The 27,748-nt window shown below is 49.6% G+C and overlaps 1 protein-coding gene and 1 pseudogene across 1 annotated transcript; one reads left to right on the top strand and one right to left on the bottom strand.

Annotated features, from left to right (window-relative positions):
• polr3d (polymerase (RNA) III (DNA directed) polypeptide D) lies at positions 1-27,678 on the bottom strand. Its single transcript, XM_068023119.1, has 9 exons — positions 27,508-27,678; positions 18,788-18,966; positions 16,091-16,134; positions 14,196-14,350; positions 11,374-11,498; positions 10,596-10,761; positions 6,733-7,004; positions 6,038-6,190; positions 1-5,101 (listed from the first exon to the last, which is right to left on the bottom strand). The coding sequence occupies exons 2-9, from the start codon at positions 18,950-18,952 to the stop codon at positions 4,982-4,984; spliced, it is 1,200 nt and encodes a 399-aa protein (XP_067879220.1). The 5' UTR covers positions 18,953-18,966; positions 27,508-27,678; the 3' UTR covers positions 1-4,981.
• LOC137357068 (profilin-2 pseudogene) lies at positions 321-2,548 on the top strand (annotated as a pseudogene).
• Positions 27,679-27,748: the final 70 nt, after the last annotated feature.

Genomic DNA, 27,748 nt, shown 5'->3' with positions numbered 1-27,748 from the left:
ACATTAAATGGCTCAAATATATATTGTGATGTCACAGTAACCTTAGTTGTCACTGCTCACTGTGTTTGTGACACCTAGAGTTTAAATCAACTTGGATACTCAAGTTACATTTTCTTTGCTAACTTTATTCTGTGTGCATGGTAATCCTCTTACCCCTTACTACTTTCTTCTGTAAGTGTGTTTGTTGTCCACTCCAGCAGAACCATTCTGAGCAACTTCCAAGCAAGAAATTCAATCTGGAAACTGAAGAGAGCTACTGAACTTTGACCCTTGTTCTTGGTTAAAACCTGACCTCACTGGCCTCAGCTTCATAGATCAGAATGTTGGGCTGGGAAGAATATGTGAGAAGTTTGCTTGCAGATGGGTTATGCCAAGATGCAGCAGTATTTGCATGCTCCTGTCCCAGGTTGCTGGCTGCCAAAGAGGAAGGGCTGTTTGAGCAAATGAGCCCAAAGGAAATCAAAACCATCATGAGCAGTGACCGGAAGACCTTCTTACTCAAGGGACTCACCATTGGTGGCAAGAAGTGCTTTGTCATTCGGGATAACTTCCATGTGAACGGGGATTACACCATGGACATCAGGACAAAAAGAAAGGATGGCAATCATCCGTGCCACAGCATAGCCATTGCTAGATCAAACAAAGTCTTCATCATGATAATGGGTAAGAGAGGTGTCCATGGAGGAACACTTAATAAAAAGGCATTTCAGATGGCTAACTACATTAGAAAGTCTGGCTGTTAGGAAAAAAGGCATTTAACTTACTGTGACTACTTCTGGACAATTCTGTGGATGCAACTGAATTATTCAAGCCAAATCCAAATCCCTACCGATCCACTTCTCGCAAGTGTCTCGACTGCTGAGTGAGACCCCTACTGGCAATTTTACTACCTGGGTAGGCATTGCACCCATTCAAATAAAAATCAGAGAAAAATATTTTTTTGAAATCTACACATTTATGCCCTTAAACTGTAGAGGTTATGAGTTTACAATACTGAATGGAACAGGAAAGCTAACGGTGTTTCTCCAATAAACGTAAAAATGTTCGATAGCTGATTGTTTCTCTTTCGAAGGGTGAAAAAGTGTCTGAAGCTCCTCAAAAGACAAACAAATGCCCAGCTATATCTACAAGAAACATCTAGAATACACAATAGGAATGCACTAAAGTAAATATGCAAATAGCCAGTTACAACACGCAGTGTAAACGAGGCACAAAAAGGATCCAATTCTCCTCTAATTATGCAAAGAAAATATAAACTTCATATTACAACTCTGACCAGTCAATATGAACCAACAGTCAAACGACATCAATGGAAAAAAAGCAAATCACAGCTCAGGATCGTCTGCAAGTCCAAAAGTGAGCCGATCGATTAATCTTCAAATGGTGGATCTCTGCCCAGCTGGCTGCTTTTCCACAAAACAGTCAATAACTTAACCAGGGCTGCAAGTCAAGTTGGTATACAGCCAATCAGAAAACATCATCCTAACTCAGCATGATCTTGGCTGGCTGAGCTTTAATATTCAGCATTCAGTACTTAACAGAAAATCCACTGCCAAATTTCACCCAGAGACAGCAACCAAATCTTTCTTAATAAAGCATTTTAACCACTTTGGTGAATTAACTTCTCACCTTAAGTGTTTAACTTGCTGAGTGATTACTTAGAATAGGCTGTGCCACCAAGATTTGTCAAGATGCTATTTATAAAAGTTGTTATAGCACATTCAAGCACAATTCTTGACAATCTGTTTCTCAGTTTTCCAGTGCACTTCCAAAACTTTGGCTTTGGATTTTGCAAGGAGGGATCAGGAGAGGCAATATTAACCTCACAAATCTTCGAAGACGACAGGAAACGTTGATCAAACTGCTAGAAAAGCATATGGGAACCTTGGCTTTTTCAAAAAGGGCATAGTGTATAAAATTGTGCTAAACCTTTATAAATCACTGGTTGGATCTCAGCTGTCGTAGTGTGTCCAATTCTGATTACCAACCTTCAGAAAGCATGTCAAGGCTTTGGAGTGGGTACACAGCAGATTTATTTTAAAAGGTCAAAGGGAGATTTAATAGACATGCTCAAAATTATGAGATTTTGATGAATAAGGACAAAGTGTTTCCACTTGCAGAAGGGTCAGTAACCAGAGGACACAGATTTAAGATAGTTGCCTGAAAGGGTAGAAGCAGATTCTACGTAACTTTCAAAAGGGAATTGGATAAATATTTGAAAAGGAAACATTTGAGAGGCTATGGGAAAAGAGCAGGGGAGTGGGACTAATTGGATAGCTCCTCCAAAAAGCCGGCACAGGCACGATGAGCCGAATGGCCTCCTTCTGTGCTCTGTGATTCTGTACTTCATGCATTCCCAGCTCACACTGGGAAAGGCCTGACAAAAATGGCTAACCGAGAAAACATTCTGGTTCACCACTCAAGATTTCTTTCCCAGGTTTTACAGACAGAGATGACAAAACAACAAAATGTAAGACACATGTTGGCAATGTCAGTCAAAATGAAGGCATACTGCCCCCTGGTTAGCTGCATTGACATCACGGAATAACAGGGAAACTAAAATTCTACAGACAATATACCTGCGTCTTCTGGGAGGAAGCAAGAGAGAAGCGAATCATAGCTTAAGTCCATGGCAGCAGAGGAGTTCATCAATTTCTTATACAGTACTTTGCAAACCTATCAAACTACTCCAAGACAGAGGATAGCAACCCAAGTTTCTGGGTAGGCACCAATGCAGTAATGTTCTCAAAACTTTACCTCAGTTGTCCTAGTTTGCAGACTGCTTTGTCCCTCAAGAGAAAGGTGGTGCATTTGATAGTTGGATAACGACTGGCAGAAGATCCATTTTAGTTAGAAAATTATCCCCACTTTGAATATTATTGCCCAGTTACCGACAAAGTGCTTTCTAACTGTAATGAACTTCAGCAAAAATACAGCGTTAGTTCCAGTTTAAAATCAGAATCATGACTCCTCATCTCCAATCTTTCTCTGCTTTTGTGTTCATCAAGGTGAGGGATGTCAGTGGAGACACTGGAACCCCTCCCTCTCAGGCACCCAGTGCCAGCATAAGACAGTCAGGTAGAGATCAGTTAGATAGTGTGAAGCTTTTTCTGCTTTCTATTGACAATAAGTCTCAGAACACGACTGACATTTTACCATTTCACACTGTGGCCTTTGCAAGATTATTAATTGCTGCTGGATTAGGGGAATTTTTCTGCTTTGTGCTCACACCCACCAGGATCTGAACTGCACAGTGTCTTAGTTCTGCTACAGCTGATCCCTGCTGCAACTGTTCCCAACCCAGATAACTAGCATCCACTTGTATTGAAAGGTGCATGTTTCTGCTCAGGAATCATTTCCACCCATTTCAGTATGTTTTTGGTGACTGACAAGTTAAGTTGGGTATATTCAACTTCGCTACAAAACAAGCAGTTGTGACAAGACAGTTTTCCAAGCCCAGTTTGTGGTTCCATATCCCCACAAACTACTGAAGACCAAATCAGAGTAATGTGCTGAAAAAAATTGAGAAGTTTAAAAACTTAAAGATTCAAAACTAATTACAATCCAAATATAACAGCATTGGGAATGTCACAGTAGGCTTTTCCAAAATGCCCTGTATGATTTTAACATACATTGTGTCAAGAACACACCAGAGTGAAACACTGCATTAACCAGTTCAGCTCCTGTACAGTCCCAGCCAATATCAATATTCAATCTTGCTGTACATTTGTCAAGTGGATCTCTGACTTATGTAATCACTTTATGATGGACAGAGTAATTTAGCTCTAAATGGTGTTGTCTGCTCCCTCCTGTCACATTGCTCGACACAAGACCTGTTAGACAGAAAGTGTGGGAGACACAGACTGCTGCTGTGCATTGAAGATGCAATAGTACCGAACTGAGATTTCAATACAGTGTAAAGTTGAGTGTGCAAAACCTTCAGAACTGCAACAAAAAAAAAAAACACCCAGCAATACAGTTAGAAACTGTGCCCTCTCTGGAGAGCACTTTTTGCTGTATAAGCTAACGTGAAGTACTGAGGGACACAATTCTGTCACTGAGCGGGTGTGTAAGTATCACAATGAATTATGAGCACTATAGGTAAAATGCAGAGCACCACTTCAAACTGTATTAACTTTGATTTCTTTTTCCAAATATTGCCACTTCCTGATCAATTAAAAAAATGACACTCTACAAATAGGTCCCAAAACTATAAAAGGTATAATACTGAAGTATATTCCATTTATGCAGAACAAGTTACATCTTTGGTTGAAAACACGTTTCAATGTTTATTTAAGTAGTTCCCACAATAATCCCAAAATATTCAGCAGCAAGGGTAACATAGCACATCAGAGCAATGTACCTGGCGGGTGTGATATGGTGTCAGGCACAATCTAAGCACTTCTCCCCTTTCCCACCCAAACTCCTGACACACAGTCCAGTGAACATCTCAACAAGACCAAAAGCACAGTGAGAACGAGCAATCAAACAGAGCATTTATTCTTCTGTCTCTGATGGTACAGACTGAAACTAAAACAAAGCTTGAATGTAAACTCGAGTTCAAACTCTAGGATCACAGAAACTCCACTCGTCATAAGCTGGTTTCACCCCAGCAAGGCTCCTGGCACCAGCTCACACTGTCTTTCGCTCTGACATTACAGCTGATTCATGTACACCTGCTATCACAGTTTAGTATCACTTACATGAACATGCCTGCAGTGACAGCAGGCATCAATCACCTCACTGGCAGCCAGAGTGTCTGCAGGGAAACCGGACCAGAACAAACCCTCATTCTTGGCACAACATAACCCTAAAGAGAAAGTTTCACTCTCTAGTTTTCTTTGAGAACTGGCCTTTCATCACTCTGCTAAACCCTCCTGCATTCCCCAGCTCAGAGAGAACAAGCAGAGCTCACACAGTCACCTACTTCTTCGCTTCTCCTGCACCGTGATGTCGTTAACATTTGCGCCTCAGATTCCAGCTACTGCCTTTGCTCAAGGAGTGTTTCAAAGTCAGGAGAACAGACCAACTTGTGTTTGATGTGTCCCAGCACTGTCATTTCTCCTGTCCTGTTCTCTCCAATTCCAATAGAAACCAGTTCCTTAAAGAGAAAGGCAACAGAAATCAATTAAGTGGAAGAGTCAGGATAGATGTTTCACTGTTATAGAGTTATCATCATGGGGGACAAAGAGAAACGACCCTGCATTTCTACATTGCCTTTCATGACTTTAGAGCTGTCCCAAAACAGTTCACCGCCAATGAAGCACTTCTCAAGTGTAGTCAGTTTTATAATGTAGGAAGTACGGCAACCAATTTGTGCACGATCAGCAATGTGATAATGACCAGATAAGCTGTTTTCATGTAATTATGTCAGTTGGCCAGAACACCGGGGAGAACTCCCCTACTGTCCTTCAAATCGTGCCATGGGATCTTCTCCATCCACCCGAGAGGGCACATAGAGACTCAGTTTAACGTCTCATCCGAAAGACAGCACCCGCGACAATGCGGTGCTTCCTCAGTACTACATGGAAATGTCAACCTGGCTAATGTGCTCAAGTTTCTGCAGTAGGACTTGAACCCTGGACCTTCTGCCTCAGAGGTGACAGTGCTGCGACTGAGGGACCGTTTTACAGCAGTTGTCCACCCAAAGCCCAAGTAGCTATTTTTCCCATGCGACCCCAGGCAGTGAGTATTGGCAGACTATTGAATCACACAGGTCTCCAGCTCAGATCAGGGATTGAAACCCAGACCCTGAAGGTCTCCAGCTCAATGCCACTCCATGCTGTGCATTTATCAACAAGTTCCCATCAAATGTATAAAAATCTAAGGGAATAAAAGAAATTTCCCCTGCAAATCAACGTTATGAGGAGGTGACATATTGTTCAAAATACAGTGAAGGATTAAATTATTCGTTTTGTAACAAATCTACTGCCACAACAATCAGAGGCTCCAACAAGTTATTGGAACAAAGTCCTCCCAGAAAAGCCAGCCGTCAGGGTAAACAGCTTTCCCGCTTCAGAAAACGTGTAGAACATACCTGGAGAAACGAACAGGTTGTTCCCATGGTAACATCCAGGGTGACTTGCCCCAGGACCAGCTGCACTCTCCCTGACTTTCTGATCAGCAGTTTCCCAATCTGACCTTCAGTTAAATCCATCAGCGAGCAGGAATTCTCAGCTTGCTTCAGTTCCTGCAGGACACAAACACTGACTGGTAACAGAACTGCTCAATTAACTGTACAGACATAAACATCTGCACAGGCCAAGACAGCTCTAATTGGCACCGGCCCATGGAGATGTCAGTTGTATTTCTGTTCCGGGAATAATTATGTGATGGGAGAGGATACAACTCACTAGATTACAAAGTAATGGAAAGTGCCTTTAATAGGTACAATGCCACAGATTCATTCACTCCCTGGTATCCCTTATCCCTTTTATATAAACCAGCTTGTAACTCACTCTCAGGTTACGCAGGTAAAGCACCCTGACCCCTCAATTAGATTCCAGCATGTATCTCACTCCCGGGTATCTGTTATTCTATATGTAAACACCCCAAACGCCTCAATTAGATTCCAGCCCTGAACTCACCTTGGGTATCTCAATACAACAGAACTGCAATTGGTATAATTCCGATCCTCAGTACAAGGTTGCATGCCCATTTTTTTGAAATGGTTGTCAGCTGGAGCTAACCAGAGTGATGCCTCCTTATAACTGATGACTCCCCAATACAAACCTGAGCCTTCTCCTGCTTCAGTAACATGGATTGGCCATCATCAGTCTGAATCTCTGCTTTTACTGGCTTCTCATCACGGGTGGGAGCCTGCCCAGGCAACGTGTCAGGGAGCTGCAGAAACAGCAGCTCGTCATCTGTGCACACGCTGAGCTCCTGAAGCAGCTCAGCTACCGAAACCTCCTTTGGCACGGTCGGAGTCTTCTTCACTACACTTGGTTTCTGCAAGGCCTGAAACTCTTTGCCGGCACCTTCATCTCCAGGTTCATTCTTAACTGAAAATATAGCAACAAACCTGAGTAACTAGATGCAACACAGATAAATACACATGACAGACCTCATCTCTGTGATTACAACGATATATAGAAAGATAGAAAAAAAATCATTTCTTCCAATTTTCATCCTCTTCTCCTAAACAGTGCCAGTGACTCTTCAACAGCTCATCCAAGTGTCCATTTATCGAGAACAGGTTTCGACAGTAAATATTGCCAGTGTATTCCACCACGTGGTAGCACTCACTTCTGAGTCAGAAGGTTGTGGGTTAAAGCCCCACACCAGAGACTTGAGCATATTGTCTCGACTGACATTCCAGTGCAGTACTGAGGGAGCGCCACACTATCGGAGATGCAGTCTTTCAGGATTAGACATTAAACCAAGGCCCCTCAGCCGGCCTTAAAAGATTCCTCGGCATTATTCAAAGACGGGCAGGGGAACTCTCCCCAGTCTCCTGATCAATATTTATCCCGCCACCAAAATCACCGAAGTAGATTATCTGGTCATCATTACATTACTGCTTATGGAACCTTGCTATGTGCAAATTGGTTGCTGCATTTCCAACACTACAACAGTGACTACTCTTTAAAAGCAGTTGTGGAGAGAGAAGCACAGTTAACGTTTCGGGTCAGTTCAGAACGCCAGTTCTGATGAAGGGTCACTGACCTGAAACATTAACTCTGCTTCTCTCTCTGCAGATGCTGCCAGACCTGCTGAGTAGTTGCAGCATTTCTTGTTTTTATTTCAGATTTCCAGCATCTGCAGTATTTTGCTTTGACTTTAAAAGCACTTGATTGGCTGTAAAGCGCTTTGGGATTTTTTGATGATGTAACACAGAAGGCTGTAATTAGTAAGTTTGCGGACGACACAAAGGTTGGTAGAGTTGCGGATAGTGATGAGGATTGTCAGAGGATACAGCAGGATATAGATCGGTTGGAGACTTGGGCGGAGAAATAGCAGATGGCGTTTAATCCGGACAAATGTGAGGTAATGCATTTTGGAAGGTCTAATGCAGATGGGAAGTATACAGTAAATGGCAGAACCCTTAGGAGTATTGACAGACAGAGAGATCTGGGCGTACAGGTCCACAGATCACTGAAAGTGGCAACGCAGCTGGCTGAGCTAGTCGAGAAGGCATACGGCATGCTTGCCTTCATCGGTCGGGACAAAGAGTATAAAAATTGGCAAGTCATGCTGCAGACGTACAGAACCTTAGTTAGGCCACACTTGGAATATTGCGTACAATTCTGGTCGCCACACTACCAGAAGAATGTGGAGGCTTTGGAGAGGGTACAGAAGAGGTTTACCAGGATGTTGCCTGGTCTGGAGGGCATTAGCTATGAGGAGAGGTTGGATAAACTCGGATTGTTTCCACTGGTACGACGGAGGTGGAGGGGCGACCCGATAGATGTTTACAAAGTTATGAGCGCCATGGACAGAATGGATAGTCAGAAGCTTTTTCCCAGGGTGGAAGAGTCAGTTACTAGGGGACATAGGTTTAAGGTGCGAGGGGCAAAGTTTAAAGGGGATGTGCGAGGCAAGTTTTTTTTACACAGAGGGTGGTGAGTGCCTGGAACTTGCTGCCGGGGGAGGTGGTGGAAGCAGGTATGATAGCGACGTTTAAGAGACATCTTGACAAATACATGAATAGGATGGGAATAGAGGGATAGGGACCCCAGAAGCGAAGGAGGTTTTAGTTTAGATAGGCATCAAGATCGGCGCAGGCTTGGAGGGCCGAATGGCCTGTTACTGTGCTGTACTGTTCTTTGTTGATGAAGGAAATGCAGTAAATATTGTCTATATGGATTTTAAGAAAGTGTTTGATAAAGTACCACATAAAAGGCTGGTTAACAAAATTCAGGCACTTGGAATCAGAGGGTCCGTGTCCAATTGGATAAAAAATTGGCTGAAGGACAGAAAACAGCGAGTCATTGTAAATGAAAGCAAAATACTGCAGATGCTGGAAATCTGAAATAAAAACAAGAAATGCTGGAAATACTCAGCAGGTCTGGCAGCATTTGTGGAGACAGAAACAGAGTCAATGCCTCAGGTCAGTGACCCCTCATCAGAACATTGTAAATGGTTGCTTTTCAGACTGAAGGATGGCAGACAGTGGTGTTTCCCAAGGATCTGTGCTGGGACCACTGCTTTTTTTTTTCCACTATATATAAATGACTTGGATCTTGGAATACAAGGTAGAATTTAAAAATTTGCCAATGACACCAAATTTGGAGATGTGACGAACAGTGAGGATGATATGAACCAACTGCAACAGGACATAGATAGGCTAGCAGAATGGGCAGACAGGTAGCAGATGTAATTTAATACTGACAAATGTGAGGTCATGCATTTTGGCAGAAGGAATAAGGAGAGGCAATATATACTTAATGGCACAGTTCTAGAGAGTGTGCAGGAACAGAGAGACCTGGGGGTGCATGTGCACTGATCTTTGAAGATGGCAGGACATAATGAGAGAGTGGTTGGTAAAGCATATAGGATCTTGGGCTTCATAAATAGAGGCATTGAGTACAAAAACAGGGAAGTTATGCTGAACCTTTGAAAACTCTGGTTAGGCTCCCACTAGAGTATTGTGTCCAGTCTGGTCACCACACTTGAAAAAAGATGTAAGGGTCCTTGAGAGTGTGCACAGGAGATTACCAGAACGGTTCCAGGAATGGGGGATTTTAGTTAAAAGGTTAGCTTGTAAAATCTGGGGTTGTTCTCCTTTGAGCAAAGGAATTGAGGTGAGATTTGATAGAGGTGTACAAGATTATGACAGGCAAAGATAAGTTGGATGAGGAAATACTGTTCCCATTAATTAATGGTACAATGACTAGGGGACACAGGTTGAAGATTTTGAGCAAGAGATGCAGGGGGAAGGTGAGGAAGACATTTTTTTTTTTTACTCAGCAAGTGGTAACAATATGGAACCCGGTGCCCAAAAGGGTGTTGGAAGCGGAGATAATGATTTCCAAAAGGAAATTGCTTGGCTACTTGAAGGAAATAAAGTTACAGGGATCAAGCAGAGGAGTGGGACTGACTGCATATCTCCGAAGAGAGCTGGCACGGACTCGTGGGCTGAATCACCTCTTTCTGTGCCATAAATGCCTCCATGACTCCATGGGACGTCCTAAGGTTTTGAAAGGCATAACAGAAATGCAGGTCTTCCTTTCTACTTGTGGGAGGTTTACATCACAGTTGAGCCTGACTCCATCCATCTTAAGTGTGCATCCCAACATGGGGAACTGCAGTGACTCAGCATGCTCGCTAATTCTGGCGGTAAAACTACTTAACAACTCACCCCCTTCCTTTCCATTCTGCATGACTCCTTCCTCCCACCACATCACTGAATTGATACAACCACCACCTCACATTCAGTACAACTGCTTCCATTTAATGCAGCGTACAACCAGAGTAGGTGGATCAACAATAAGTTCAATCATTTAGTCAATCTCCGGCACTATATCAAACTGATGGATGTTTTACGAACGGTGCCTGACAAACTATGCCAGTCACTTCTGGCCTCCAAATGGCTTCACTCTCACCCATTAACCTGCTTCTGCACCAATGGCAGCCTGAACCTTCACACTCACCTTTCACAGACGAGAGATCCACCTCCATCTTTTCATCCTTGGCTGGTAGCACAGGTTTCATCTCCTCATCCTCCATCTCCTCCTTGAAAAGCCAGCCTGACTGTGCAAGTGGCAGCTGGACAGGCATATTCCGGGCATCATTTTTCAGACCAGGATCATCAATAAACTACACACACACACACACAAAGAAAGACACTCAGTTTCATTTGTGTGGACAAAAATACGAATAAATGAGCTGTGAATGGCTCAGGTAGAAAAGGAATTCACAATGTATAATGGAGCAGATGGTTCCAGACGCCACCCTCTGCTCTGTGCTGATCTCTATTTCACATTTGCACCGAGTTCCTGAATCCAAGTCATTGATGTAAATTAAGAGTAGTGGTTCCAACACCAAACCCTGGGCTGTGTCCTGTCTAAGTGTGGGGCCTCAATGGTAAGTGTCAGCGAGGTAGTCTAACAATGAGGCATGACAGCTGAGCTTAACCCCAACCCTCCACTGATGTCCACACACTCACATCTGGGGAGAGAGATCACTAGATAGCAACCACGACTCTCAAACTCAGGCAACTCACTGCTGAGGATGAAATTAATTAGATCAGCACAGTCCTGGAAGCAATCCTGGTAACTGCTCCGAGAAGACGTTTACTTTTTCCTTTAAATTCACCTTCCAACCCTCCCACCCCAATGTCCCACATTGATGTCCAAGTTAAAAGACTTTTCCACAGCCCCAAGCTAGGCCACTAGAAAACATCACAAGAATCCCTAAGCCACTGCTTACATCGTCTCGGTCCAGCATGCGAAGAATCTGTTTGGTTTCCTCCTCCGACTCTCGTTTTTCTTTCTTTATGTTTATAATTGGGGATGTTCCAAACTCCTTCATGTCCGTGGAAGCATCCCAACCAGCTGTGAAGCACAGGTGAATGCCAGATATATAAAAAGTAACACTGCAACAGCTGGACAATTGATAACTATGAACAAGCAGATACAGTTAACACCCTGCAACAATTTAACTGTCCTGAGCACGTGCAGTTCGTGAGAGGATGGGGTTGAGTAGTGGCAATGGTGGCAAGCTTCCTTTGGTATCACCTTGCTATCTCTGGCCACGAATGCTGACCATTAGCTGTTTCCAGACCTCCCTAAACGCCACCCAAAGCCACAAGAAAACACAAAACACTGGGTGACACTTCCCTGATATGCCCTATCTCTTCCCTTCCTGGTTTCCCACAGCAGTACTGTACAGCATTACTGGGCACGTGCTTCCGCTCCATAGTGCGGATACCGGCTATTTCTGGAACCCTGCTCTCCTACTGACGAATGTAGGTCCAAACTGTTCTTGCAAACCTTGATCAATGATGGAACCTTGACCCGAAAACAGCCCACAAACGTTGATTTCAGTACAAATCAACAAAACAGCGCAACTTGGAGCGCTAGGAGGGCAAAAATCGCAACTCTGAATGGGATATTTCAAAGACGAGCAAAAAGGTAACGGGGCGAATACTGTCGAGTGAGAGGCCAATGCTTCTGCACTCTGTTACGTTCCATATCGGAGCACCTCAGCCAGGGAGATGCAGGGTCAGAGTTGGGGCACCATCATCCCATGGATGAAGGAGGCACAAATGCGTGGCCCCTTTTTTGCCTCGTGGCAGCTCCTGACTCACACAGCAGCAGAGGCTTGGAAAAAGCCCATATGGCCTTTTGGCAGCAGACTCAAAAAAACAATCCAGAATCACCAAAAAAAAAAAATATAGAATCATACAGAGTTTACTGAACAGAAGGCAGCCACTTGGCCCACAGTGTGCGCGCCGGCCCAAAAAGGAGCCACCCAGCCTAATCGCCCTGCAGGTTGCAGCATTTGAGGTGCATATCCAGACACCTTTTAAATGATTTGAGGGTTTAAGCCTCCACTACCCTTTCAGGCAGTGAAATCCAGACCCCATCACCCTCTGGGTGAAAACACTTTTCCTCATCTCCCCTCTAATCTTTCTACCAATCACTTTAAATCGATGCCCCTGGTCACTGACTTCTCTGCTAATGTAAATAGGCCCTTCACATCCACTCTATCCAGGCCCCTCACAATTATATACATTTCTATCAAATCTCCCCTTAGCCTCCTCCGTTCCAAGGAGAACGACCCCAGCCTATCCAATCTTTCCTCATAGCTGCATTTTTCCAGTCCTGGCAACATCCTCAGAAATCTCCTCTGTACCCTCTCTAGTGCAATTACATCCTTTCTGTAATGAGGTGACCAGAACTGCACACAGTACTCAAGCTGTGGCCTAACCAATGAGTTATACAGTTCCAGCATCACCTCCCTGCTCTTATATTCTGTACTTCGGCTAATAGAGGAAAGGATTCCATATGCCTTCTTAACTAATTTTTGACCTTTCCTGCTACCTTCAGGGATCTGTGGACATTCACTCCAAGGTCCCTCATGTCCTCTGCAGTTCTCAATATTTTCCCATTAATGATGTATTCCTTTCTCTTGTCTGAATTCCCAAAATGCATCACCTCACACTTGTCCGGGTTGAATACCATTTGCCACTTTTCTGCCCACCTGACCAGCCCATTGATATCTTCCTGCAGTCTACAGCTATCCTCTCGCTATCTACTATACTGCCAATTTTTTGTCATCTGCAAACTTCTTGATCATTCCCCCTATATTAACGTCTAAATCGTTAACAGATAGCACAAAAAGCAGGGGACTTAGTACTGAGCCCTGAGGAATGCCACTGGAAACAGCCTTCCAGTCACAAAAACAGCCATCAACAATTACCCTTTGTTTCCTGCCAGAAAGCCAATTTTGTATCCAGCTTGGTACATTTCCCTGGATCCCACGGACTTTTATTTTTTAAACCAGTCTGCCATGAAAATAAAATGAAAATCACATCCCTTCCCGAGTCAAGTCACCAAATGAGTCATTAAATACTTGCGACTTTCAATGGTGCCCAACACCCAAATCTTCCCAGTCATATTCTGGTGCCACAATCCATATGGTACCAACCTCCATTTTTATTGTGTCTACAAGGGCTGCTCAATTTGATGCCACACTCTTAGGATTCCACGCAAAGGATATAGAAGATGCTTGGACATGTTCCAAGATCTCGCAGAGTCCCATGCAGAATACATTTAAATAGATAAGAACTAACAGCCAATCTCTGGACTGCATTACAGCGTACATACAGTATGCTGTGGTGCAGAAGTAGAAAGGTGTGAAGAGTTTAGATAGAGTAAATAAAGAGAAACTGTTTCCAATGGCTGAAGGGCCAATAACCAGAGAGCACAGGTTAAAGGTGATTGGCAAAATAGCCAGAGGTGGCAAGAAAAACCTTTTCATAGAACGAGTGGTTAGGTTTAGAGATGCACTGCCCTGTGAAAACAGCTTTCAAAAGAAAATTGGATAAATACTTGGAAGGAGAAAAAAAATTGCAGGGATATGGAGAAAGAGTAAGGGTGTGGAACAAAATGGATTGCTCTTTGGGAGAGGCAGCACAGACTTGATGGGCCAAATGGCCTCATTTTGTGCTGCAAGATTCAATGAACCCAAGTAGGAAAGCCATGGGAATGTAAGGCTCCGCATAGATTTCCTTCCCTGTCTCTCACCTCTTTTCTTCATCATTTCAGCAGGCCCCTGCTCAAAGATAGAGTGCGATTGAATTGTTTCGGGTCTGCCTCTACCCCTTCCCCGTGCATCCCTCTGGCGATCCCTGTCTCGTTCTTTCTTCTCTTTTCTCTGAGACGCATCTTCCTCCTTTGGTCTGCGAGAAAAGATAATTATTTTGAAAAGGGCGCAAATAAGCTCTGTTCGTCAGCAACTCGAAATTAAAAGCACATCTTTAACTCGAAAGGTGACGTCAGTGAGTAGGTTGTCAAAATGTGATCGATCACCTTTAGCAACCCACTGTCTTGTGGATCTGGGATGTGTGCGTATTTCTTTCATGTGATACCAACACAGTACTGGTGCAGCAGAGGAGTAAACGCAGAAACTATGCAAGCTAAAAGGATCCAACACATATACAGATGAGACATAATCTCACTCAGACATTAATTTCAGCTTCCAAATACCCATGTTCTCACTGGACTTATTTACTGTGGTGTAGAAATACATTATCGGAGAAATTTTACTTAAGCTAACACCCCTCCTGTTCTGACTCTTAACTCATCCCCTCAAACTACTCCCACCTCCAGTGTCAGCCCTATTCCCACCAGTACTTCACCCCGCATTACACTGAACCAGAACACAAGTTATTATATTGAATGAAGTGCCAAAATGTCATATTTATACACGTACAATAGAAAGACAGAAGGCTGAGTTAGGTACGAATACATTTAAGAACACACAAGAAATTCTCCAGTCTGCTTGTACAGATGCAGTCAGTAGCTCATTGCTATTCATCCTGTGAATCAGGAGCCTGAACTGCACTCTCTCCGATCTCCAACAGACATGTCTTTCAAATCATTTCAAAAAGTGAAAATCATTGGCAATTGCCACTCATTACTATACTATCCACTATATTACATTTATATTCTTAGTCCTCCTAAACCGATAATCCACATTTTCACAGCATAAAAATTCTTTACTTCACAAATTACTATCACTAATAAGGTTTAATGCGGGTGGTAAGAAACCCAAATCCCACTTTTTAATGGTGAAAATTGTTCAGTTTGTGGCACTGTAATCGACTAAACCCCAATAATTGATCAAACCTGGCAGCTGATTGCTGCTCGGTATTCATTCATTCTTGATTGTATCAGGAATGATTTTCCTCTAGTTCCTTCAATTTCCACTTGGTAATTAGGAATGGTACTGAAACCGTCACAGATTCTACGTGGCAAGAGCAGCCACTGGTTTCCCAGGCAAGTCAGGCACACAAGTGGGTACCTATCCCCTCGTAATGGATGTACAGGGGATGATTCATCCTCCATCCCTTTAAGAAGCTTTCAGCCTCTGATCATAACTCCCCAGTGACGTGCATGAGCAGGTACTCAGCAGGTGGAGGCCATGTACACTAATCCACAGTTGTCGCTCGGCACTTATTTTCCCAATTCTAGTCAAATAACTCACCAGCTGACACCTTGTAATTGCTATTAATTAATTTATGGATGGCACAGTGGCTAGCACCGCAGCCTCACAGCTCCAGCAACCCGGGTTCAGTTCTGGGTACGGCCTGTGTGGAGTTTGCAAGTCCTCCCTGTGACAACATGGGTTTCCTCCGGGTGCTCCAGTTTCCTCCCACATGCCAAAGACTTACGGGTTGATAGGTAAATTGGCCTTTGTAAAAAAAATTACCCCTAGTGTAGGCAGGTGGTAGGAGAATTGAGGGAAGGTGGGGATGTGAGAGGGAAAATGGGATTAATGTCGGAGAAATATAAATGGGTGGTTGATGGTCGGCATGGACTCGTTGGGCCTGTTTCGGTGCCGTATTTCTCTATGACTCTACTACTAAACGGAATACCAAAACTGCATCACAAATTCCTCGCAGCAAAAGTATACTCACTCTTCCTTAACCTTCCTGCTGATGATGTTGGGAGTGAAAGTTTTCTGTAAGAGAGGACATCAATTATTACACACAGCTCACATCAGCAATTAATGTTCCATTTCTTTATTTAGGGTTGTTATTCTCTGTTCACTGCAGTGACTTTTAGAGTTAAAGAGGGCTTCTTTAGTCTTAATATGGTGGAAACCCTTGTTGAACCAAACTCCTACTCATTCGTGCTGATTGTAAGGAAGTGCAATAGACCAAACCCCTCCCCAATCCTTCGATGAATGGTTAATTCCTTGTTCAAGCTAAATCCCAGACCCAATTGTCCTTGTTATCCAGCACAAAAAAATAAGGCATTCCATTGCGAAGCTCATTGGCAACCAGAACTGTCAGGCTACTCATGACAGCTGACACAATCCTGTCCCCAAAAGACTTCCACAGCCAAGAGTGGATTGAAATTAGAAGTGGAAACTCTGAGTGGTTAGACCCCCTTCCACGTGCATGAGGACTGAGTCATGGACCACTGGCACAGCCAGCTTTGGACAGACTCAGGGTTAAAATTCAGACTTTCTGGTCTTAGCAGGTGGAGGATTTACCCACTACATCATTGGGGAAATGTATATTTTCATAAAATCAAAAAATGGTACAGCACAGAAAGCCATTCATCCCATTGTATTCATGCCAGCTCTCTGCAAGAATAATTTAGCTAGCCCCACTCCCCTGCCCGTTCCCCATAGCCCTGCAAATTCTCTCTTCAGGTCCTGATCAAATTCCCATTTGAAATCTGCCTCCACCACACTCTCAGGTACTGCATTCCAGATCCTCATCACTCGCTGCATAAAATAAGTTCTTCCTCATGTTGCCTTACACCTTACATCCTTCCTAAAGCGCAGTGCCCAGAATTGGACATGATACTCTAGTTGAAGCCGAACCAGAGTTTTATAAAGGTTCACCATAGCTTCCTTGCTTTTGTACTCTATGCCTCTATCTATAAAGCTCAGGATCCGTTATGCCTTATGAACCACTTTCTCAACCGGCCCTGCCACCTTCAATGATTTGTGCACAGAGAAAATATTTAAAATGTTATAATATTTCTTAAATGTAAGGGCAATAAGCAGACAATTAGCCCAGCAGCCGACGTCCAGTTGAAGTACAGGGTGCCACTGTACCCCACACTGCTTCGATCCGGCCAGGTTGCAGCAGTCCCAATTCTATCAACCATGCCAATTTTTAAATGGCAGTCCAGATGGAGTACGGAGGAGCACCATGTAGTGTGTCAACTCCAAGAAGCTTATATTTGTATAAATTTCACATGGCAGATTGTTACTGGCAGAGTCACAGTTGTCAGCAATTTCCTTGCCAGCTGAAATTCAAGTGCACCATTCCTTTACATAAATCAAAATCGAAGATTTGATGGGCCAGAGAAAGGACCGTCATCAATGACAATGAACCTTTGAAATTTCACAAAGACGTGAATGCCCAATGCCAGAATGGAAGAAGGGACAAACCGGCACAGTGTAGCTTGCTAAACAGGTGCTGTGTCTACAGTACATTACCATTTGACTCCCATCATCTTTGCTCATTAGAAAACTTGCTGATGATTCCAAGGTGAGAGAAACAGCATTCAAAAGACATCTGGGCCAATTAACCACACAGATTTAGCAAACATACGTCGACTCACTTCCGAATGCAAAGCAGACGTTTTGACAACATGATAAGGAACTATATAAATAATTTCTTTCATTGTAGATACATGTTTAAATTTGAAGCTTTAAAAGGAGTGTTAGTCACTGTTGCAATGTAGAAAACGCCGCAACTAATTTGTGCACAGCTCCCACAAACGGCATTGAAATAAATGACCAAATCATCTGTTTCAACAATGTTGAGTGAGGGATAAAAATTGTCCCTGATTATCTTCAAAATAGCACTCTGGAATCTTCTATATCCACCCATGAGGGCAGATACAGGCCTCGGTTTAACAAGTTATCCAAAAGATGGTACCTCCAATGGTGCAGCACTCCCTCAGAACGGCCTCTCCGACAGTGCGGCACTCCCTCAGTTTGGGCCCCTCCGACAGTGCGGCACTCCCTCAGTTTGGGCCCCTCCGACAGTGCGGCACTCCCTCAGTTTGGGCCCCTTCGACAGTGCGGCACTCCCTCAGTACTGCTGAGGGACAGCAGTACTGCACTGGAGTGTCAGGGATCGAGTCTCCGGATTGGGGCTTGAATCTACCACCTTCTGACTTCGAGATGGGAGAATTACCTGCTGTGCCAAAGGCTGACATTTCTAAAAACGTACAGGCATTTTATAAAAGAGGGGAAAATTTCGCAAGTCTCCACCAAGAGGCTTTTGGGATGTTGCAGTACAGCACGACATAAATACTCAGCAGTACTACATTTCATCAGTCACAGCCCAGCTCTCAGCAAACCCTTGGTGCATATTTAGTCTCAGCCCAGTGAGCAGCACTGATGTCCAATAATAGAAACTAGCTGCAAGTGCTGGAAACCAGAAATAAGAACAGACAATACTGCAAATACATAATAGATCAGTCAGCATCCGTAAGAGTAAAACAGGTAACATCCAAAAAGAAAACCTCTTCTCTCTTTACAAATGCAGATTGACCTGCTTTGTCATCCGGTTTTTATTTCACGTTGACACCAGTAAAACCAGCAGACCTGCTCTTGACCCAAACACTCAATCAATGCCACTGACCTTTTTCATTCCTCCCAGCGTTAGATCCCGTGAACGAATAGAAGGCAGGCGACCTGGAGTAACAGGGGCAGAACTCCGTCGTCCTGGCAGACCCCTGCCCACCGTGATGGCAGGCCGGACCCCGCTGGGGTTGCCAGAGTCTCCACTGGCATCTCTCTCAGACATCGCAGCTGAGCAATCTGCACAATAAAGGAGCAAGTTAGTACAGTTGCAAAAACCATGTCAATCAGGAAACTGAACAGGCTAAGTCAGGATAGTATGGGACACTCCAAAATCACAGCCTTTCACACTAATAAATCACCTCTCCTAAGGGACATGCATATCATGACAAATGTGGCAACCTCAGCACAGGGTTTTGAAAAGAAGGTTATTTGAAGCTGGTCAAAGAACCAAACTTGCTTAAAACTCCCCCAGTGACACAAAACACCCATGTTGTAGCTTCTGTTATGGACAGAATCGAACAGGTGATCAATAACCAGAGACGGGTACCAGCACATGTCAGAGACATTAGGGCATAAAAGGGGGCTGTTCAGCCCGTTAAGTCCATGCAAGCTCTCTGTAGAAGTACAGAGTAGAGGTGATTGAGGCCAAGGAATCATTTCATTTAAAAAAAAGCTGGATGTTATATTGGGGAGAGCGTACTGTTGGTATTCTTAAACAATGAGTTTATATGGGCCAAAAGGCCTTCACCATTTCATTCTATCCTGTGCATTCTGCAGAGCACCCTTCTCTTTTGCTCGAGTTATACTCCAGCTTCCAGACACAGGCCAGTAGCTAGCAGGTAGCTTCCAGCCTGACAAACCAGTCTCTCAAGTTATGTCGCCTCACTGGAACTTCACACCCTGCCCAGGACATGAGTCCATGCAAGTTTGATTTCACACAGGCACAGAGCTCCTGCGCTTGATTCGATACATTCAAAACCTGCAACACTCAAAATGATGATGCCATCCAGAAGGAAGCAACCTGGTTAATTTGCAGCCCAGCCGACAGCTTAAGCATCCACTCCCTCCAACACCGGCAGTCTGTGGCTGCGCTGTGTACCATCTAAAAGATGCACTGCAGCAACTTGCCAAGAAATAGGTGCATGTGAATACCACCATCTCCAAGACACACACGTTCCCAACTTGGAAATATATCGCTGTTCTTCGACACCGGGACAAAATCCTGGGACTTCCTACCTGACAGCACTGCAGGAACACCTTCAACATACGGACTGCAAATAGGTGGCCCACAACCATCTTTCAAAGGCAACTAGGGATGGGCAACAAAGGTCAGCCTTGCCTGCGATGATTTCAGTATCAACCATATTTTAAAACTGGCTGCGGTTCGACGGCAAACCGTTCCGTGCATTTAGCGGGTGCTCAACTACCTCTTTCGTGGAGTCTAATCTTCAAGTCAGGTCAGGCATTCGGTCTGGATCTACACCTGCTGTGAAGCAGAAAGCAATGATCCGAACAGCGCGGTGTACATGCACCCTGAATTACATGCTTCAAAAAAGGCTACCAGCAAACGTAGATTGCAGTTGACAGCGCAAAGCTGATCCCTGTTTGTACTGACCAATCTGGAAACTTCAGGACATTGGGTCAGCAGACTGTGTTTCTTGCATCCCTTTCAGAAGCACCTGGGGTGTTTTTCGAAAGTCACCATATCAGTTCACATCGGGTGATAGTTCATAGCCTCCTGGACACCAGCAGGACTGTTTCGGGGATTCCAGCAGGATGGAAGACAGATTCTATCTGCTTTGACCTTGTAATACCTACTCTCCATTTTAGAATTGTCCGGCAGGCAGATCCAAGATCAGGGACTCTACATTTTGGAAAAGCATAGACTTTGGGATGATTTGATCAAGGTTTATAAGATGGTGAAGGGAATGGATTGTGCTTGTGTAGAGAGTTTGTTCTAATTAAATAGGTTAGAGAGGACCAGGGGGCCACATGCTGAAGTTGAACAAGGCTAGATTTCGGAAGATATCGGGGTGGTTTCTCCCCAGAGAACAGTGGATCTCTGCAACAGGCTGCAGGCCCCAGCAGTGAACACCAATTTGCTGAATTCCTTCAAGTGAGAGCTGGACCTGTTTGTGGCTGTGGCAGAGATCCCCTGGTTAAAAAGGTAGGAACTACTGAGAATTATCAGGAGCAGAGTGATCTCCAAGACTCGCTTTGATCACCCAAAGAGGGTCAAAGGGGAATTTCCCAGATTTAAATTTTCCCAAAATGGCCTGGGTTTAAACCTATCTTTGCACCTCTCCCAGGAGATCACATGGTTTCCAATGGGATGGGGAGTTAAGAAACTGTGAGGCACAAACTAATGCAATTGAGACACACAGGCTGGGTGAACCAGAGCACCTATTATTGTCTGTCTTTCTTCATATGGCCAGAGACACCCGTAAAAACTCAGCTTGTTACAAACGAAGGCAGGACACGGGAGAGAGAGAGGGGGAGGGGGGGGAGAGGAGGAAGAGGGGGGGGGGGAGAGGAAGAGGGGGGGGGGGGGGAGAGGAAGAGGGGGGGGGGGGAGAGGAAGGGGGGGGGGGGGAGAGGAAGAGGGGGGGGGGGGAGAGGAAGAGGGGGGGGGGGGGAGAGGAAGAGGGGGGGGGGGGGGAGAGGAAGAGGGGGGGGGGGGGAGAGGAAGAGGGGGGGGGGGGGAGAGGAAGAGGGGGGGGGGGGGAGAGGAAGAGGGGGGGGGGGAGAGAGGAAGAGGGGGGGGGGGGAGAGGAAGAGGGGGGGGGGGGGAGAGGAAGAGGGGGGGGGGGGGAGAGGAAGGGGGGGGGGGGAGAGGAAGAGGGGGGGGGGGAGAGGAAGAGGGGGGGGGGGAGAGGAAGAGGGGGGGGGGGAGAGGAAGAGGGGGGGGGGGGAGAGGAAGGGGGGGGGGGGGAGAGGAAGGGGGGGGGGGGGAGAGGAAGAGGGGGGGGGGAGAGGAAGAGGGGGGGGGGGAGAGGAAGAGGGGGGGGGGGAGAGGAAGAGGGGGGGGGGAGAGGAAGAGGGGGGGGGGGAGAGGAAGAGGGGGGGGGGGGGAGAGGAAGAGGGGGGGGGGGAGAGGAAGAGACGGGGGGGAAGAGGAAGAGACGGGGGGGAAGAGGAAGAGACGGGGGGGAAGAGGAAGAGACGGGGGGGAGAGGAAGAGGGGGGGGGAAGAGGAAGAGGGGGGGGGAAGAGGAAGAGGGGGGGGGGAGAGGAAGGGGGGGGGGGAGAGGAAGGGGGGGGGGGGAGAGGAAGAGACGGGGGGAGAGGAAGAGACGGGGGGGAGAGGAAGAGGGGGGGGGGGGAAGAGGAAGAGGGGGGGGGGGGAAGAGGAAGAGGGGGGGGGGGAAGAGGAAGAGGGGGGGGGGGGAAGAGGAAGAGGGGGGGGGGGGAGAGGAAGAGGGGGGGGGGGAGAGGAAGAGGGGGGGGGGGGAGAGGAAGAGGGGGGGGGGGGGAGAGGAAGAGGGGGGGGGGGGAGAGGAAGAGGGGGGGGGGGAGAGGAAGAGGGGGGGGGAGAGGAAGAGGGGGGGGGGAGAGGAAGAGGGGGGGGAGAGGAAGAGGGGGGGGAGAGGAAGAGGGGGGGGAGAGGAAGAGGGGGGGGGGGGAGAGGAAGAGGGGGGGGGGGAGAGGAAGAGGGGGGGGGGGGAGAGGAAGAGGGGGGGGGAGAGGAAGAGGGGGGGGGGGGAGAGGAAGAGGGGGGGGGGGGAGAGGAAGAGACGGGGGGGGGGAGAGGAAGAGACGGGGGGGGGGAGAGGAAGAGACGGGGGGGAGAGGAAGAGGGGGGGGGGGGGGAGAGGAAGAGGGGGGGGGGGGGGAGAGGAAGAGACGGGGGGGAGAGGAAGAGACGGGGGGGGAGAGGAAGAGACGGGGGGGGAGAGGAAGAGACGGGGGGGGAGAGGAAGAGACGGGGGGGGAGAGGAAGAGACGGGGGGGAGAGGAAGAGACGGGGGGGGAGAGGAAGAGGGGGGGGGGGAGAGGAAGAGGGGGGGGGGGGGGAGAGGAAGAGACGGGGGGGAGAGGAAGAGACGGGGGGGAGAGGAAGAGACGGGGGGGAGAGGAAGAGACGGGGGGGAGAGGAAGAGACGGGGGGGAGAGGAAGAGACGGGGGGGAGAGGAAGAGACGGGGGGGAGAGGAAGAGACGGGGGGGAGAGGAAGAGACGGGGGGGAGAGGAAGAGACGGGGGGGAGAGGAAGAGACGGGGGGGAGAGGAAGAGACGGGGGGGAGAGGAAGAGACGGGGGGGAGAGGAAGAGACGGGGGGGAGAGGAAGAGACGGGGGGGAGAGGAAGAGACGGGGGGGAGAGGAAGAGACGGGGGGGAGAGGAAGAGACGGGGGGGAGAGGAAGAGACGGGGGGGAGAGGAAGAGACGGGGGGGAGAGGAAGAGACGGGGGGGAGAGGAAGAGACGGGGGGGAGAGGAAGAGACGGGGGGGAGAGGAAGAGACGGGGGGGAGAGGAAGAGACGGGGGGGAGAGGAAGAGACGGGGGGGAGAGGAAGAGACGGGGGGGAGAGGAAGAGACGGGGGGGAGAGGAAGAGACGGGGGGGAGAGGAAGAGACGGGGGGGAGAGGAAGAGACGGGGGGGAGAGGAAGAGACGGGGGGGAGAGGAAGAGACGGGGGGGAGAGGAAGAGACGGGGGGGAGAGGAAGAGACGGGGGGGAGAGGAAGAGACGGGGGGGAGAGGAAGAGACGGGGGGGAGAGGAAGAGACGGGGGGGAGAGGAAGAGACGGGGGGGAGAGGAAGAGACGGGGGGGAGAGGAAGAGACGGGGGGGAGAGGAAGAGACGGGGGGGAGAGGAAGAGACGGGGGGGAGAGGAAGAGACGGGGGGGAGAGGAAGAGACGGGGGGGAGAGGAAGAGACGGGGGGGAGAGGAAGAGACGGGGGGGAGAGGAAGAGACGGGGGGGAGAGGAAGAGACGGGGGGGAGAGGAAGAGACGGGGGGGAGAGGAAGAGACGGGGGGGAGAGGAAGAGACGGGGGGGAGAGGAAGAGACGGGGGGGAGAGGAAGAGACGGGGGGGAGAGGAAGAGACGGGGGGGAGAGGAAGAGACGGGGGGGAGAGGAAGAGACGGGGGGGAGAGGAAGAGACGGGGGGGAGAGGAAGAGACGGGGGGGAGAGGAAGAGACGGGGGGGAGAGGAAGAGACGGGGGGGAGAGGAAGAGACGGGGGGGAGAGGAAGAGACGGGGGGGAGAGGAAGAGACGGGGGGGAGAGGAAGAGACGGGGGGGAGAGGAAGAGACGGGGGGGAGAGGAAGAGACGGGGGGGAGAGGAAGAGACGGGGGGGAGAGGAAGAGACGGGGGGGAGAGGAAGAGACGGGGGGGAGAGGAAGAGACGGGGGGGAGAGGAAGAGACGGGGGGGAGAGGAAGAGACGGGGGGGAGAGGAAGAGACGGGGGGGAGAGGAAGAGACGGGGGGGAGAGGAAGAGACGGGGGGGAGAGGAAGAGACGGGGGGGAGAGGAAGAGACGGGGGGGAGAGGAAGAGACGGGGGGGAGAGGAAGAGACGGGGGGGAGAGGAAGAGACGGGGGGGAGAGGAAGAGACGGGGGGGAGAGGAAGAGACGGGGGGGAGAGGAAGAGACGGGGGGGAGAGGAAGAGACGGGGGGGAGAGGAAGAGACGGGGGGGAGAGGAAGAGACGGGGGGGAGAGGAAGAGACGGGGGGGAGAGGAAGAGACGGGGGGGAGAGGAAGAGACGGGGGGGAGAGGAAGAGACGGGGGGGAGAGGAAGAGACGGGGGGGAGAGGAAGAGACGGGGGGGAGAGGAAGAGACGGGGGGGAGAGGAAGAGACGGGGGGGAGAGGAAGAGACGGGGGGGAGAGGAAGAGACGGGGGGGAGAGGAAGAGACGGGGGGGAGAGGAAGAGACGGGGGGGAGAGGAAGAGACGGGGGGGAGAGGAAGAGACGGGGGGGAGAGGAAGAGACGGGGGGGAGAGGAAGAGACGGGGGGGAGAGGAAGAGACGGGGGGGAGAGGAAGAGACGGGGGGGAGAGGAAGAGACGGGGGGGAGAGGAAGAGACGGGGGGGAGAGGAAGAGACGGGGGGGAGAGGAAGAGACGGGGGGGAGAGGAAGAGACGGGGGGGAGAGGAAGAGACGGGGGGGAGAGGAAGAGACGGGGGGGAGAGGAAGAGACGGGGGGGAGAGGAAGAGACGGGGGGGAGAGGAAGAGACGGGGGGGAGAGGAAGAGACGGGGGGGAGAGGAAGAGACGGGGGGGAGAGGAAGAGACGGGGGGGAGAGGAAGAGACGGGGGGGAGAGGAAGAGACGGGGGGGAGAGGAAGAGACGGGGGGGAGAGGAAGAGACGGGGGGGAGAGGAAGAGACGGGGGGGAGAGGAAGAGACGGGGGGGAGAGGAAGAGACGGGGGGGAGAGGAAGAGACGGGGGGGAGAGGAAGAGACGGGGGGGAGAGGAAGAGACGGGGGGGAGAGGAAGAGACGGGGGGGAGAGGAAGAGACGGGGGGGAGAGGAAGAGACGGGGGGGAGAGGAAGAGACGGGGGGGAGAGGAAGAGACGGGGGGGAGAGGAAGAGACGGGGGGGAGAGGAAGAGACGGGGGGGAGAGGAAGAGACGGGGGGGAGAGGAAGAGACGGGGGGGAGAGGAAGAGACGGGGGGGAGAGGAAGAGACGGGGGGGAGAGGAAGAGACGGGGGGGAGAGGAAGAGACGGGGGGGAGAGGAAGAGACGGGGGGGAGAGGAAGAGACGGGGGGGAGAGGAAGAGACGGGGGGGAGAGGAAGAGACGGGGGGGAGAGGAAGAGACGGGGGGGAGAGGAAGAGACGGGGGGGAGAGGGTGAGACGGGGGGGAGAGGGTGAGACGGGGGGGAGAGGGTGAGACGGGGGGGAGAGGGTGAGACGGGGGGGAGAGGGTGAGACGGGGGGGAGAGGGTGAGACGGGGGGGAGAGGAAGAGACGGGGGGGAGAGGAAGAGACGGGGGGGAGAGGGTGAGACGGGGGGGAGAGGATGAGACGGGGGGGGGTAACTGAAAGGGGGTGAGACGGGGGGGGTAACTGAAAGGGGGTGAGACGGGGGGGGGTAACTGAAAGGGGGTGAGACGGGGGGGGGGTAACTGAAAGGGGGTGAGACGGGGGGGGGGTAACTGAAAGGGGGTGAGACGGGGGGGGGTAACTGAAAGGGGGTGAGACGGGGGGGGGTAACTGAAAGGGGGTGAGACGGGGGGGGGTAACTGAAAGGGGGTGAGACGGGGGGGGGTAACTGAAAGGGGGTGAGACGGGGGGGGTAACTGAAAGGGGGTGAGACGGGGGGGGTAACTGAAAGGGGGTGAGACGGGGGGGTAACTGAAAGGGGGTGAGACGGGGGGGTAACTGAAAGGGGGTGAGACGGGGGGGTAACTGAAAGGGGGTGAGACGGGGGGGTAACTGAAAGGGGGTGAGACGGGGGGGTAACTGAAAGGGGGTGAGACGGGGGGGTAACTGAAAGGGGGTGAGACGGGGGGGTAACTGAAAGGGGGTGAGACGGGGGGGTAACTGAAAGGGGGCGAGACGGGGGGGTAACTGAAAGGGGGCGAGACGGGGGGGTAACTGAAAGGGGGCGAGACGGGGGGGGTAACTGAAAGGGGGCGAGACGGGGGGGTAACTGAAAGGGGGCGAGACGGGGGGGGTAACTGAAAGGGGGCGAGACGGGGGGGTAATTGAAAGGGGGCGAGACGGGGGGGTAATTGAAAGGGGGCGAGACGGGGGGTAATTGAAAGGGGGCGAGACGGGGGGTAATTGAAAGGGGGCGAGACGGGGGGGTAATTGAAAGGGGGCGAGACGGGGGGGTAATTGAAAGGGGGGTTAGACGGGGGGGTAATTGAAAGGGGGTGAGACGGGGGGGTAATTGAAAGGGGGTGAGACGGGGGGGTAATTGAAAGGGGGTGAGACGGGGGGGTAATTGAAAGGGGGTGAGACGGGGGGGTAATTGAAAGGGGGTGAGACGGGGGGGTAATTGAAAGGGGGTGAGACGGGGGGGGTAATTGAAAGGGGGCGAGACGGGGGGGTAATTGAAAGGGGGCGAGACGGGGGGGTAATTGAAAGGGGGCGAGACGGGGGGGTAATTGAAAGGGGGCGAGACGGGGGGGTAATTGAAAGGGGGGTGAGACGGGGGGGTAATTGAAAGGGGGTGAGACGGGGGGGTAATTGAAAGGGGGTGAGACGGGGGGGTAATTGAAAGGGGGTGAGACGGGGGGGTAATTGAAAGGGGGTGAGACGGGGGGGTAATTGAAAGGGGGTGAGACGGGGGGGTAATTGAAAGGGGGTGAGACGGGGGGGTAATTGAAAGGGGGTGAGACGGGGGGGTAATTGAAAGGGGGTGAGACGGGGGGGTAATTGAAAGGGGGTGAGACGGGGGGGTAATTGAAAGGGGGTGAGACGGGGGGGTAAGTGAAAGGGGGTGAGACGGGGGGGTAAGTGAAAGGGGGTGAGACGGGGGGGTAAGTGAAAGGGGGTGAGACGGGGGGGTAAGTGAAAGGGGGTGAGACGGGGGGGGTAACTGAAAGGGGGTGTTATTGGGGGTAAACGAAGGGGGAGGGTGATACTGGGGTGAATGCCCTCCGCCCAGACACCTGCACCTTAGGAACATGAAAAACTGCAGAGCTGGAAAAAGCCTACCCTAGACCGAGGAGCTGGGGCTTAATGTTTTGTTTAACACAGTGTTATTCGCATGGGGGATGTTTCAGGGTTAACGATAAGACCAGTTCCTTGCCAGGCCTGAACCCCTCGGGCTACACAACCCCCCAGTCGCGCTGGGCCGCAGTTACCTGGAGACAGGCGCTGATCCTCCGGCCTGCTCCTTGGCCCACTGTAGCGAACTCACGTTATCCTCGGGTCCCACCCTGGCGAATTATTCCCGCCTCTCTGTCGGTCTCTCTCGGCACGCCACCTTCAAACTCGGTCCCGGCCGTTATCAGTCGCCATCTTAATGCGGGGCAAAACTTTGTCACATCATGTGCACATGCGCAGAGGCCGTTGTTGCCCTGCACTAATATGGCGCCTGACAGC

The sequence above is a fragment of the Heterodontus francisci genome, chromosome 47 (assembly GCF_036365525.1).
Source record: "Heterodontus francisci isolate sHetFra1 chromosome 47, sHetFra1.hap1, whole genome shotgun sequence".
NCBI lineage: Eukaryota > Metazoa > Chordata > Chondrichthyes > Heterodontiformes > Heterodontidae > Heterodontus > Heterodontus francisci.
This window is presented reverse-complemented; position numbering and strand designations above follow the sequence as displayed.